The sequence below is a fragment of the Gopherus flavomarginatus genome, chromosome 10 (genome assembly GCF_025201925.1).
Source record: "Gopherus flavomarginatus isolate rGopFla2 chromosome 10, rGopFla2.mat.asm, whole genome shotgun sequence".
Taxonomy (NCBI): Eukaryota; Metazoa; Chordata; order Testudines; family Testudinidae; genus Gopherus; species Gopherus flavomarginatus.
The window spans coordinates 26,541,185-26,555,696 of record NC_066626.1 but is presented as its reverse complement, the minus strand read 5'-3'; the positions used below and the strand labels follow the sequence as shown (position 1 = coordinate 26,555,696).

The following is a 14,512-nucleotide window of genomic DNA, read 5'->3' as shown; positions in this document are numbered from 1 at the left end:
AGAAACATACCAAACACTGACACAATTAACATCCACATTTTTGTTTGTTAAACAAGTATAAAACCACATTAAATTCAAACTAATTCAATAACATAAATATATTAAGTAGTTTCTACACAAAAAAATTCTAAACTAGAAAAATCTTATCACGTCTGGGTAAGAAACCATCTCTTATTTAATATTTAGTTTGTTTTGAGCACAGCAGTTTTGGGATTGTAAACTAGATTTAATTTGATTTCTAAAGGCGAAGGTAAACCCTTCCTTTTTTATACTACTTCTGACAAGAACGAGGAAACCTGAGAGCCTATGCAGCCAAGAAGATGAGACAAGTACAGATGAATAAAGAAAGGTGAATATGTGAAAGAGAACCACAGTGACACATTTAGAGTAAAGGACAGATGGTTAAAGTAACTGAGCAGGAAATGGAAAGGAGACATCAAAGAAGCCAGAAATATCCAAAGGCTCTCCTTGTACACTGTCCACACCATGAAAATCTATAAAACTATATAGTCTGTTTTAATGTGCTAATTGGTGGTAAATTTCTTCTTTAAAATTCTACAAGGAAAATTCTGCCTCCCCTTCTCTCTTATACGAAATTAAAATTCCCCAGTTGAAGAAAGAAACCATATGATACATAAAATCTTCATATTAAGATAAATATCTTTTAGATTCTAAACTCTTCATGGCAGGAGCATGATTTCTATTACTGTATGTCTAGAAAGCATCTTGATTATCATGGGTGCTGTCATAAACAAATACCTAAAAATAATAATAGCAATTATACTTATTAAATTAGGGTGTGTCAGCCTAGCAGTGTAAATGGTCTCTGGAACTTGGATTGGCAGGACTAAAGGTGCTGGTCAGGCAGTGCATTTTGCCCTTGGTGTAAAGTAGAGTGTGCTTCACTTCACTCTGGTCAACTGAAAAAGTAGCAAACATGAAGCCTCCATTCTTCACTGGGAGGGAGGTGTTTGTAATACAAAGTCTTGAAGGGACTGAGAAAAAGGGGAAAAGAAGATAAGATTCTGGATTTCCCATCAACAAATGAGAGGGGAAAGCTAAGCTTGTGACTCACTTGAGTTTTTCAGGCCTATTCTTTTTTGGTAAATATGGAAGATGAGATCAAGAAAAGCCTGAAAACTGGTTTTTATAGTAAAACCATTTCATGAACAGGTATCTGATACTCAGGGAGATATGTGCACTGAAATGACGATTTACACCTATATATACATTTCTAACATTTAATTTGCAGTGTGTTTTAAACCCAGCTCAAATCTTTTCATTCCATTCCAGTTCAGTTTAATCTAATACCTGCCAGCCATTGGCTCTAGCTACACATCAATTCATTCCTGTACTGTAAAATTCTGAATATTTAAAAAGACTTCTCCAAACAGCCAATTATTTGAGGCTGTAGATATCCTACTACAAACTGCAGGATATATTTACAGCTTGTTGAGTGGGGATTTACAGTATGCCAGTCACTACCAATAGCACAGAATTCTGACGAAGTAATTGCCAAGAAATACAAGTCTTTCATCTTACTGGAAAACAGCAATTTTCTGGTATTACTACAATATTACGTTTTTTATGAGAACTTTTTCTTGTAACAATGTCGTGCTGCTAATGGCTAAATCAAATAATAATATATTCGGCTTCTGCGGTGTACAAGTCTACCCAAGACCATTGGACAAAACTTCTTTCTTTCTACATTACGTTTTGTAACAAAGTGGTTTTAGGTTAATATTTGCAAAAATTAACTTCAGTTTTCTGCAAAGAACTAATTAGAATTTCAAAAGATTTAAACCACTATTTTTGGCTCTATGTTCCCATTTTCAATTACAGATAACATAAACTACTCATTTTAATAGTTCTTAAAATCACAGTGGTGAAGAAGATGCAGTAAATAATGAATGTGTAATTTCTTCACATTAGTGAGCCAGTCGTACAACCTTCATTCATATAAAATATTCACTAAAGTTCATTAAGGACCACAGAATCAGATCTAATGCATTTGTAAGAGTTCAAAAGAATATTCTATGAACTTACTTGACACTTCAACATTTAGGGTTTAAAAAGTATTGCTTTACATACACGAGAATGTCATCAACACGAAGCTTAGAAATGTTAATATACCTGGTCATCAGCAAACTTGAGAAGAGCAGCCATAGGGTCTGCACCAGGAGACAGCACAAAAATCAATGGTGCACAGCAGTGGCTATCAGAAAATGCCTTTGACAAATCAAATGGAGGTGGTTCAATAAATGGACGGCCCAGCTTGTCAATGATAAATTCTTGTACCATAGGGATAATCTAGAAAAGCAAATATGTGCTGTATGAAATATGTGTGTTAAACATCAAGATTTGTCATTCTGAATATTTTAATACAAATGTCAAACAAGCTATTCCAATTTGTAAAATGATGCACAGGAATAGTCTCATTGAATTCAATGTGTAAGTCTCGGCAGGATCAAGGTTCAAGTGGCAAGATTCAGGAAAGAGGAGGACTAAATTGTTTCAAACAATGAACGATCTTATTTCTGGAGGTATTGCCTCTAGGTCAGCTATTAGGCAGATTGGTAGGTCAGTGTAGGAAGTTGAAATTGCTACTGCTCATGTTTTATTTGTACTACGAAGAGGATTCCAGTTTCCAGGGCTAATCAATCAAGCCCCTTTCACTAGTCCTAAACCCCAATCCTGTATGTTATTCTGCACAGAAGTCCCCTACACTGAAGTTAATGGGAAACTTACAGAAGCAAAGCCAAAGGTCCTGATCCTGCAAACACGTCTGGATGTGCTTCATGTTAATACCATGAGTAGTCCCATTGAAATCATGGTACTAGTCATGGTAGCAAAATTAAGCATGTGTGTACGGATTTACACAAATACAAACTAAATGTGGATGCAGACATACAAATCACAAAAATAGTGGCTAATTTGAAAACAAATATGACATACATTTAAACATTTGCTTCTGAGTATACATATTAAAAAAGATTTTCTTAAGATTTCAGTTTCATAATTGCCTGTGGCACTTTTGATTTGCCCATCTCCATTGTGCAAGAGATAAAAATCTTAGCACATCTCCAGAATGATGCTGTTTAAAACATATGCTAGAACATTTTAATATTTTTTCTTTTGTTGTCTTGAAAAGAACTGCGAAATCTTTTGCTAATGCATTATTAAAGTTTAAACTCTGAAAGAGAAACTGTCAAGAAATGCAAAAGTTTTTGATAGCAGTGTTAACTAAGCCACATTATGTAATACTTCTGTAGCATTTTTGATTACTAGTTAGATTGTTAAATGTCTGTATGAGCTCAGTATTAAAGTTACAAATTTAATCATTAAAGTATCAAGAAATACAAAGATAAGCTCCAAATATCTGTGTTAATTCAGTCACTTTGCACATACTATACACTAAGTTGTACATTTAACAAAGATACACCTTTGAGTGCTAAGAATGTGACAGATGCAGAAATTCCATTGTGACCTCACTTCTCTTATTCTGCTGCTCAGACTCACCTGCCTTTACTTAATTGAAGCACCCTCATGTTTACAGGTGGGAGCAATGAAGCCAATGAGTGAAGTGTCTTTAATATGAGAGGGAGAGGCACAGGATGAGTATTATGTTGGTTAGGGCAAGGATCAGACAACAGGTTTTGTTTGTTCTTCTTCTTTCTTTCAGATGGAGGCTTTTTTGAAAGAGCTTAATTTAGCCTGTAAGCATTTGATTGAGTTTAGGCACATGTATGAGTATGAGAATCGCATAAAAACCTTCACAGATTGGCCTTTTATGGAGAATTGCAAATGTACCCCTGAGCATGTAAGTCTGAAAATTTTGTCTATACCTAGGAACTATAAGACAAAAATAATAAATATATAAAATTTAATTAAAACTCCCAAATACTTCATTCTCTTCCCTGATAGACTATGTTCATTAAAAATGCTCTTAAACTACATGTTCAAGTTAAAGCAGAATTAGGAGTTTCAATTAAGCCTACAAAAGTCAGGAAAAAAGAAGTAAGTACTTTAATGTCCTCCATATGCTGCTCTGAGAGGACACTTCAGTGGGGTGAGTGGCAGTGTACAATCAGTCTGGAAGTTTACCTTTCAGGCATAAGGAAGATGGATTTATTTTAAAAAAACTCTTCTGTCTGAGCTCTACCTTTCCTGGAACTTCTGGATTAATTTGATGCTTGATTTCATGCTGTGCAGACTAAAGTGTTCCCTCACTCTTGTATATAAAGTTGCATGTGGTAGCAATGGCTACTCACATACATGCTAGAACTCCCTAAATGAACAACTCTTGCTACTTGGATTCCACTGTAGCAAGCTAAATTAACTACGAGAATATGGATATGGTGGTTTTTATTTTGTTTTTGAGTTTTTAATGAATTAGAAACCTGTAACTTTCACAGTTATTGACCAGCTTGACAAATGAGGAAGTCCCCACTAGAGATAGGTAAATAGTGGAATGTTTGGGTAGGAGGGCCAAATGGAAAAATTTGAAAAACTATTTAAAACTCCTACTAAAAAAAGAAAGTTTAAAAAGCTTTCAATCAAATCTAAAACACTCATTTCAAACGAGTCATAACACTTGCTAATATAAAATGAAATCTGTGAGTTGTATTTTTCTCTCAGTTCAACCATTTCAGGTGGCTGGTTGTAGTTGTTACCTGTGTGTGTTAAACTGGCCAAATTAAAGATCAAAATGCAGTTTCAAATTTGAAATGAAACATTTTGATTCTTTTCCCCAATTAAGATGGTTCTCTGAATTTGGGACTTCTGATCCTGAAAAATGCCTTTTTTCTTTTCTTTGCGCGGGGAGGGACAGGAAATAATTGGGGGTGGGATCAATCCACACAGATCTAGTGCTTGTTATCTAGCAGGAAGACTAAATAGCCAATTCATAGCACTTATAAAAATGAATCATTTAAAATTATTGTCCACTCAGTGCTTTGAACGTTATTGTAGCATTTGTATTGTACTTTGTATATTATGGCCCATAATGCTTTGAAACTGAAACAAGTCATGCGTGGGTACAGCTGCTGTATATCTTGAGGGTTACACCTCAGATGAAGCATACTTAAGAGTTATCTGAGCAGGTGTGAAGGAAGTTGAAACACATGCAGGACCACTTCTAAAGATGAGTAATTGTAGTTTTTAACTCTTTTTAGAGTTGATTTATCCATGTCTCTAATGTACCTATAGGAAGCTCACTATAATGAGAACTACAGAGTTCTAATTTCATGTTTGTGTGACTCTCTCCTTTTAATTGTGGGATTGCCTGGATATCATTATATTTGCAAATGACAGTTTAGTTCAACAAACTGACCTCACTACTGACTATTCCAATATTCCTGAAATATTTGAGATGACAATTTTCCTTTTTTTTTTCTCTAAGAGAAAACCTTGCATACATAGCAGTCAAATGTTGTTCTTAGCTTGCCGTTGTATTAATGTATGAATCTATGTCTTGCTTATTTCTGGATTACTGGATTCTGGATATTACTTCTAGTATTACTGTTCAGGCTAAAATTACAGGGTTTAGCCCTTGATTAGTTCCTGGGCAATATATTGTGAATATCTAGCTCTTACTGCAATGCCTATGGAACACTGCCAACTGCCTAGTCACTCACTATCAGCTGATAATCTCAAAAATGGGTACTTGCAAACAGCTACTCCATGCAAAACATGTTTATTGCCTTTAGCCTCTCTTCTCACTCTACAGCTTGTCTGTTACACCCTCTTGCTGGAAGACCCCAATGTTCATGAAGAGTGGTCTTGCAGGACAGAGACTTTAGACATAAACTCTCTGGGGCAAGGACTGTTGTCTCTTATTATATATTTGCACAGTGTATATTATACCAGGTCCCAACAAATCGGGTCCATAAGTACTATCACAACTAATTCTCCCCTGCAGATGGCCAGGGCTGGCTTCATCCACTGTCCAAGTGCAAATGAACCTGATGTGGCAAAGTGTTTCTTCTGCCTGATAGAGCTGGAGGGCTGGGAGCCAAATGATGATCCACAGTAAGCAGTAGTCTGCCTGTATACTTCCTCACTCTTTATGCTGTGAAATGAATCAAATTTCTTGAAACAGTCCTCCACACTATCTCTGGCTAACTCCCCTAATGTACTAGTTTGAGCATTATTTCCCCTCCTATGAGTTCTCTGTGTGTTCTGGTTTAGTTATCAAAGCACTCATGTAAACTTGACCAGCAGTCTTCAATTTTCCATTACTATGGAAAACATTTGTTTCTTTGTATTCAGTGTAGCTGTATCCTGAAAAGTAACATACTGTTATTGAGGGTTCTTTACCTCTTGATATTTCAATATGTCTTCCCCATTTTACAATTTGAAAAAGGTTGGTCAGCAACCTTTAAAATCTGAAACTCTAGCTGTATTCTTTCTGACTTACAATTGAAATATAACTCTATTATTGGAAGCTAGAAAAACTTAGCTCTTTAGCTGTATTGCCTCTGCAGTGCTTACATAAGTAAACTCACCTATCACTAAAATAAGCAGTTGATTCTGAATAAACACAGGTAGCAAAGTTGAATAAAGAGGTCCTGGTTTTTATATAGCCCATATTCTAACTAGGGCTACTGGAGTGTACATTTCCCTCAACTCATTAAAATTGTTTTGTCTGTAAATTTTGTGGTCTAAAAACTAATGTGCCGGGGTGGAGTATGGAGGGGGAATGGAAGAAATGAAAAAAAGTGCTTTAGGCTGCTTAATTTTGAAGCCTAGGTACCAGCTCTTGGGTTAAGTTTGTTAGCTATTCTGAAATATTCATACAGACCATAAAAGATGCTTGCTTTCCCTCTTGTTGAAATGAATATTCTGGAGTGGTGGGAATAAACATAGCTGAAGGTGGGGGGAGCACTAACTTGTGGGTTTCTGTCACATGTATCTTAAAGAATTTACTTCACCTCTTCCATCTGGTACTAGAGGAAAAGAGGAGTTTCACAACTCTCCTCTTGACACTTTATCAGTAAAAATGTGATCAATGCAGCTATTTAGGGGCAAAAGAGAACATAAAACAACCCTGTGAAAGTTGCAGAACATCTTTCATATTAGAAAATTGAGGAACTGTATCACTCTCTTCCATCTCCTCTGAAATGCTGTGGAAGATTAATTATTCCCAAAATGAAACTCCTGTGTTTGTGCTGCAGGGTAGAGCACTCCAAACGTCCTAGCAACTGTGGGTTTTTATCCCTTGCTAAGAACTTTGATGATCTGACAATGGAGGAATACTACATGCTGGAGATGGACCGGTTGAGGACTTTTCTTGTAAGTACTCTAGCAAATATTGTTTAATGGCTTTGGCTTAAACGGAGGACGCTGTCTGAATAAAAATTTGCCCCTTGGAGTGGTTTCTATATAGGAGAAAAGGCAGAAATCTCTCACTGAAGGGACCTGCCATGGCTGCAGTGTCTAGGAACTCAAGGCCAGATTTTTAAAAAGTGTTTGGGCACTTAAAGATGCAGATAATGGGATATTTTCCTCTAAGTGCCTAAACGCTTTTAAAAAATCTGGCCCTCTATGCCTAACTCCTTACAAAACTTCACTCCCCTGGATGTGTTTAATCTAACACTCAGAAGAAAGAGAAACTATCCCTTCTGTGTATAATATTAAAAACAGCCCTTGGAAGCACCACTGAGTATTAACCATACTCTGTCATCTTGAACTGACAGGGCTTCAAAGAGGACGTGCTAAACGTAGGCATAACTCTTGTCAAGCACTGTATCTTCCCCCTGCTTTAGTGTTGTTGTGCCAGCAGCTTTCTCATACAACTGCAAAAGACAAATTGGACCCCCCCACTCCGCTCACTAGTTCTGCAGTTATCCTGTTCACTGATAGATCATCTCTTTGGAATTCAAAAGAAAATGGCATTAATATCACACCTTAGAGAAGCCTTCCTTCTCTTGGGGTTACCTGAGCAGCAGCTGTCATGCTGTTGATGTGTATAAAGTGATAGCTGCCCCCCAGAACTGGACTGCTTTAGTGATCAAATGTCAATTTTTATTAGGTTCTATTAGTGAATCTAATGGGAGACTTAGAGGCTGTGCTAGTTCCTCATTAAGGTGGTAATCACTGACAAAAGTTCTATATCCCACTTTCTGGGTAGCTTTTGAGTGTCTAGGTCTAACACTTCAAACACTAAGTGAAAACTCTGGATTTACTTTAAGTGCAAAACCGGCAGAAGCACAATGAAGTCCTTTGAAGAAGAAGTTGATGCAACCAGAAAACGCCTCATTGACCACTTTGTCAGCAAACATCAGTACACTCCAGAGCCAAAGATGTCAGTATCAGAATCTCCCTCAACATCCTGATTCTACTGAACAAAGTTCAGGAAGCCACCAGAACCCCCAAATGCAGACCACTGGGCAAAAAAAGATAAGATATCCACAGACTTTCAGGAAGGTGTGTTCATTTTTGTCTAATTTTCACGTGGCTGTCCTAAACATGGATTTGATTGGTACTTGGAATAGATATCACAGATTCAGTTGTCTGAATAATAAAGTACTAATTTCTGTAGACACTTACAAAGTACATAATAGTCAATATGAACTCCTGTCTTTTGAGGTATATTTGATCAGTATGGCAGATGTGGACCAATACATCTCCCAATAAACTGGTGTTTGTAAAATAAAATGTACATTGACTTGTTAAGCAGAATACTTCTGTATGTTTTTAGATGGTCAAAATTTGTATTCTTAAATAAAGATTTACAGCTGATACAAGTGTGCACCTGACTGTGGTATACGCAAGCTTTGGGAATGTTCAACTCAACAGATTTACTGCTGGGCTTTTTGCTGCCTTTCAAGCAGCCATAGTATCTGTCATTTATCTATAAATATGTAGCTTCTGAAGGTGACCTTATCAGCCAGTTCCCAGTACCTGTCATAACCTTCAGAAGGACTTGGATAAAAGCACTATTGTTGGTGACAACTTACAATATTGTGGACTTATCACCCAGGTGACAATTGTGACTGAGTAGCTACAGCCAAGCTTGCCTTGAAGCACAAAAACTGCATAAACTCTCTATTCCTCTCATGACAGAGAACTTGATTTTATGTTCTAAATTCTAGTAGTGTGGTAAGTGAAATACGCAACATCTTGTATAGCTACATGTGGTAGATATATAAACCCTGTACTCAGATGAAAGGATATGAAGGCAGAGGCAACACTAGCCATTATTTACTTGACAATAGCTCACACTTATGAAGGGTAGAAGCTGATTATTGCTGTTGTCTGGTCAATATCCATGGTAGATACAGAAATGGACAAGAAGGCACTCTTGTCTAATGGTGCAGTCCCAGTATGGCATACCTCAGTGCAGCCTCTCTTTAGTTCCTCTCCCACATACTGGTAAACTAAGTCATGCACACTATTCAAAGTGGACTAACTACACAGGACTTCAGCCTACACCAGGAAACTGGTTTTTGGGCGGTTGCTCATCCTCGCTAACACAATATAAATTGCTGGCCAGGTGATCTTACAGAAACTAGTCTGTAAATATCTGAAGTGGTGAGGTTTGGCATAGATGCTGACTCTGTGGATGGTCTGGAGCTGGAGCACCCGGCGGAAAAATTGGTGGGTGCTCTGCACCCACTTGCAGCCAAGCTCCCCTCAGCACGCCATGGGCCCACTTCTCCACCTGCCTCCCAGCGCCTGCTGCAGCAAAACAGCTGTTTCGTGGCATAACAAGCTTGGGGAGGAGCGGGAACTTGGCATGCTCAGGGCAGGAGGCAGGGAAGGGGTGGGGATTTGGGGAAGGGGGTGGAGTTGGGCAGGGGCTTTCTGGGAGGGATTGGAATAGGAGTGGAGTCAGGACAGGGTCGGGCACTCACCGGCGCCAGCAGAAGTCAGCGCCTATGAGGTTTAGGGTTGCTAACCTTGTAATTCCCTGGACTAAATAAATATTCAACAGTAGTGATAAGTGTAATCTCATTTATGATTACAATGTGAAGTAAGTAATACAGATGTAAGTTGCTGAAGGGTACAATCCTGCTTACATTGAAGACAAACAAAGTTTGCTCTTGACTTCAATAACAGCAATATTGGGCTCCAATAGTGCAGTGCTATCTTTTTAATGCATACTCAAAATTAGCAGACAAAAGGAATTGTGCATACTTGAACAATTTGAACTTGCAGAGGAATCTGACAAACAACTGGCTTGCTTTCCACTTTCAACATGGAAAGACTAATCGGGTACTTTCTCACTTATATTCCTTTCCTGATAAATGGAAACTTCTACTTACAAAGAGGCAGATTACATTCTGGCACAAACTACAAACATGATCTGTTTCTTTTAAAGTAATCAGTGAATGCTTGAATAGCTTTGGAATGCATAAGCATCTGGCAATTCTTTGGTTTTAAGATCCACTTCCCTCAGATTATAGAAAAAAACAATTAATGGAGAGCAACAGCGAGAGTAAAATGGGGGAAAAAACAAACAATTTCTAAGGAAGGAGCAGTAGGCGAAACCCATGATACTGTCCAACAGCAAGTCTTTGCACTTCCACACTTACTTTGTCAGGCCTCAGGCAGCGAATGATAAGCATCCTCTGGAATTGGCCCAATTTGTTTTTCCACTCTTCAGGAAAATCCTCATGGTGGGGTTCCTATGAGCATACAGGCAGATTAGCTTTATTTAATTAGTACTCAAATTATACACTGAGACTAATCTAACTGCTTTACTTTTAGGAATCCTAGATAAAGGTGAGACTGCAAAAAATGGTGAATAACTGTCACAACACACTGTACAAATCAGTGTTTTGCACTGTGCAGCAACTGATACAGGTAGATTGAAATATTTAAAAAAAAATGGGACAACAAAAAATTCCTTCCATTCCTTGCTTTGGAGTAATTCTAAAAGTACTATAATTTCCTTTTATTTCCCCCAATATATAAATGTGTAACACTGAGGCTGGGATGTAAATATGGCAATGTTGCCAATTTATGATTTTATCATGAGTCTTATGATATTGGATATCTATCTTAAACCCACAGTGTCTGAAGTGATGTGATCACACACAAAAGCCAGCTTCAGTATTTTAAAACAGTTTTGCGCCCTCATGGCTGAACAGAAAATACAGACCCTAAAAACTCAAAGATCTGAAGGTGAATCAAAACAACCCAACATTTTCCAAAAGTCTTATGATATGATCTAATGACTACTTAAAGTGTCCATACTGTTATTGCCAAAAATACCAGCCTATCTGGGTGGGGGGATGGTTTGTTAAGGGATAATATGTGAGCTCCTAAAAGCAATACCAAATTACTGCTGCAGCTGAAAGACACCATCCTTATAAGGGTGGAGAGAGAGGGGGGCTTAATTGTAATGACTTCCTGGTAGCCTCTTCACAGCTATTAACCCCACCAACACAAAAAAACCATCCTGCTTTCACAGTTGTCTCTTTAGGTTCCTGAGATGATTTTTTTGGTCAATGTTCGGCGCTCTTGATATTATTACCTGTGTCTTTAGCGTATTCCAAAGCCAATAGTAAGTGTTTAGTGTTGGTTTGGTTTTATAACAATTGTTTTAACTAACCAAGAGCTGGTTATCTACCTTCCGCTAATTTTCATAGCAGTGCTTAAGAACGTAGCTGTGCAACTACACTGCATGTCAGAGGGAGTTGGGCAGTTAGTTTCTCCATACCCATTTGAAAATGTACCCTTTAGAATACTCTAAATATCCATAGCTCTTCCTTTTAGTTTTCACATCATTCTTTTCTATCTGGCTGGTAAAGCATTCTACATTGCAATACTAGAAACAGTTGCAAATGGACACCAGCAATGAAGTTTCAAATAGTAATAGGAAATGCTCCTTTTGGATCATTTAAGGTACATGCTGCTTTACCTCTAATGAAGATTTACAAAGCAAATTTACTTTTAAAATGTAGGGAAACAAAGGGCTAGATTCAGAAGGACTTAGGTGTTGCAATGCTAAGGATCCAGTGCCTAACTTTTAAGGACCCTGTTGATAAGTGGTATACACAACCATGAGTTAGGTGCCCATGCTCCCTATATAGTAAAGGGTGAGAGAGAGGTATTAAACAAGGAAGTCACAGAAGCCAGCACACTGAGTGGGGATTTGAAGATGTTGAAGTTAGCTAAGGAGGGAGCATAGCCTTATCCTCACCCCTTAAAGGGAGTTAGGAACGTATCTCTGCTTGGGATTCACAGACATGAAACCTTTCCTGGAGTCAGGGACTTAAGCTAGGTGAGCCCTTTCTCAAGAAAAATGGAAGCAGCAGAGGTGGTGCCCTTCCTCTACCCTTTGGCCTAGGGATTGGAGCACTCCCTGTGACACAAGAATCTCTTAATGCCAACTGTCAAAGGGATTACAGGCAGGGCCAGCTCTAGCCATTTCGCCGCCCCAAGCTTGGCAGCACGCCACGGGGGGGGGGGGCGCTCTGCCGCTCGCTGGTCCCACGGCTCCAGTGGACCTCCCGCAGGCAGCCCTGCGGAGGGTCCGCTTGTCCCGAGGCTCCAGTGGAGCATCCGCAGGCACGCCTGCAGGAGGTCCACAGTAGCTGCAGGACCAACGGACCCTCCACAGGCACGCCTGCAGGAGGTCCACCGGAGCCGCCTGCCACCCTCTCGGCAACCAGCAGAGCGCCCCCCCCCGCGGCATGCAGCCCCAAGCACACACTTGGCGCGCTGTGGCCTGGAGCCAGCCCTGATTACAGGACAGTCCTAAATCTGGTATGTATATTCTTGTTCACCAAAGTGTGTCGTGAGGATTTAAATGAAAACTGAGGTCACGCTGGTCATTACTATCAGTGTGAAATGTATGTACAGATAGTACATAAGGAGTTACATACATATATTGAAAATATGCTCTTAGAGTCTCTATCAAGGTATGAGTCACCAGCAGAGGTGAAAAAAAACAGCTTTTTTTTGTCAGACCATAGATGTTTATGTTTATTCACCAGTCTCTCTGTTGAGATGTAAATGAAGCATTATAAGCTAACACAATGGACGCCTATTTACATACAAAGTCAACAAAAAGATGTAAAGTCAACAGGGAAGCAGCACATAGAAAAAATAAGCCATGAGTAATTATCCTGTCTATGAGTACAGACAGCAAACTTTGGGACTATAAGTAGAAGGCAAAGAACACCCCCATCACCCTAGGAAGTTAATGGGTAATGCCTTTACACTCATCTTTGCCAGCCTTGGTTGAAAAGGTGCAAAAGATGCTGGGTGAGAAACTTTTTTAGACAGGAGATTAACCTGTTAGTTAAGTGCAGTCTCTAGAAAGTGTGTTCTGGTTTTGTTTTATATGTAACCTTTTGTTTCCAATATCCTAACTCGCTTTCACTTGAATCTTGAATATCTGATAAATTTATTATTGTTTTCACTATAAATATATCTAAGTGCTGTGATGTTAAACAAAGTGCAGAATCACAGCTGACTCTTACAAATTGGTATGTGTAAAATTTGTTTGAGGCCAGCAGACCTGGTATTTCTGTGAGTAGCTAGTGACAAGAGTGTGATGGAGTGTTTTGGGCCCTTTAAGACCCCAGAAAAGAAGCAATAAAGCTGGGTCCCCAAGGCCTGCCTAGAAAGGCTGCAGGGAAGCGGCAAATCAGAGCATAGCAGGCTCAGTTAAAAGACACTGCTGGACCTGAGTAGGTCAGTTCCTGCCTGGGACCAGAAGGGATAAGACAAAGAAATTCTTCAGACAAGGAAGCCTGGGAAAGACCCTACTCTAGCAGGGAACAGACAAAGAACCCAAGGACTGTAGCCCTAAGGTAATGAGACAGAGTGGGAGGTAGCCTAGGGAATGCAGCAAGAGTAGCTATTAAAAAAAGCAGCAATGTAGCTGCTATTTGTAGGATCCCTGGGTTAGGAAATGGAGTAGTGGGCAGGCCCAGGTTCCCCTGATGAGCTACTGGGGAAGTAGCCTAAAGCCCTAGGAAGGGGACAAGTTTAGTTTGGAAGCCCATAAAAAGGGCTGGATGTTTAAACAAGAACAGGGCTGAAGAGGGTCAACCATTTGTTGAACTTTACACTTTGTGGTTTCCCAGCTCTCTAGCTAGGTCACTTCTTAACTTCACTCCCCTTCTGGGTGGTAACAAAGGGTCTCCAGGAAAAGATCCCCCGAGGCACCATTTTATAACAGGGCAGGGACAGATTTAAAGCTAGCCCAGAAGGGGCTGAGAACTGAGCATAGAGGTAGGGCCATGGTTGAACCTCTGTTACCCTGGAAGGGTTTAATTAGTTTAGAATATGTGTGACTTGGATGGAGGGCTGAGCCACTGAAGACCTCACCTGATGAGGGCAACAGTCAACAAGGGGCACCATGAGTATAGAGAGTATGCAGGTTTGCACCCAACCAACAGGAGGTGCTCATGAGTGGCCGCCATCACATCAGAGCTGGCTATCATAGAGGAACATTTCAAAGGGACTTGGAGACTAGGGCATAACTCTTCTTAATCTGCAAGACAAAGTAAGGGCAAGCATAGCTCAGAGGAAGGTGCTTGATTGGCTAGGA

The 14,512-nt window shown here is 39.4% G+C and overlaps 1 protein-coding gene across 8 annotated transcripts in view; it reads right to left on the bottom strand.

Annotated features, from left to right (window-relative positions):
* The window catches only part of DNAH7 (dynein axonemal heavy chain 7), a 275,290-nt gene that overhangs the window by 16,014 nt on the left and 244,764 nt on the right, over positions 1–14,512 (bottom strand). For all 8 annotated transcript variants that reach the window (XM_050969448.1, XM_050969447.1, XM_050969454.1 and 5 more), the window contains 2 exons: positions 10,539–10,631; positions 2,134–2,310 (listed from right to left, as the gene is read on the bottom strand). In XM_050969448.1, coding sequence (XP_050825405.1) covers positions 2,134–2,310; positions 10,539–10,631 — 270 coding nt within the window. The remainder of the gene's footprint in view (positions 1–2,133; positions 2,311–10,538; positions 10,632–14,512) is intronic.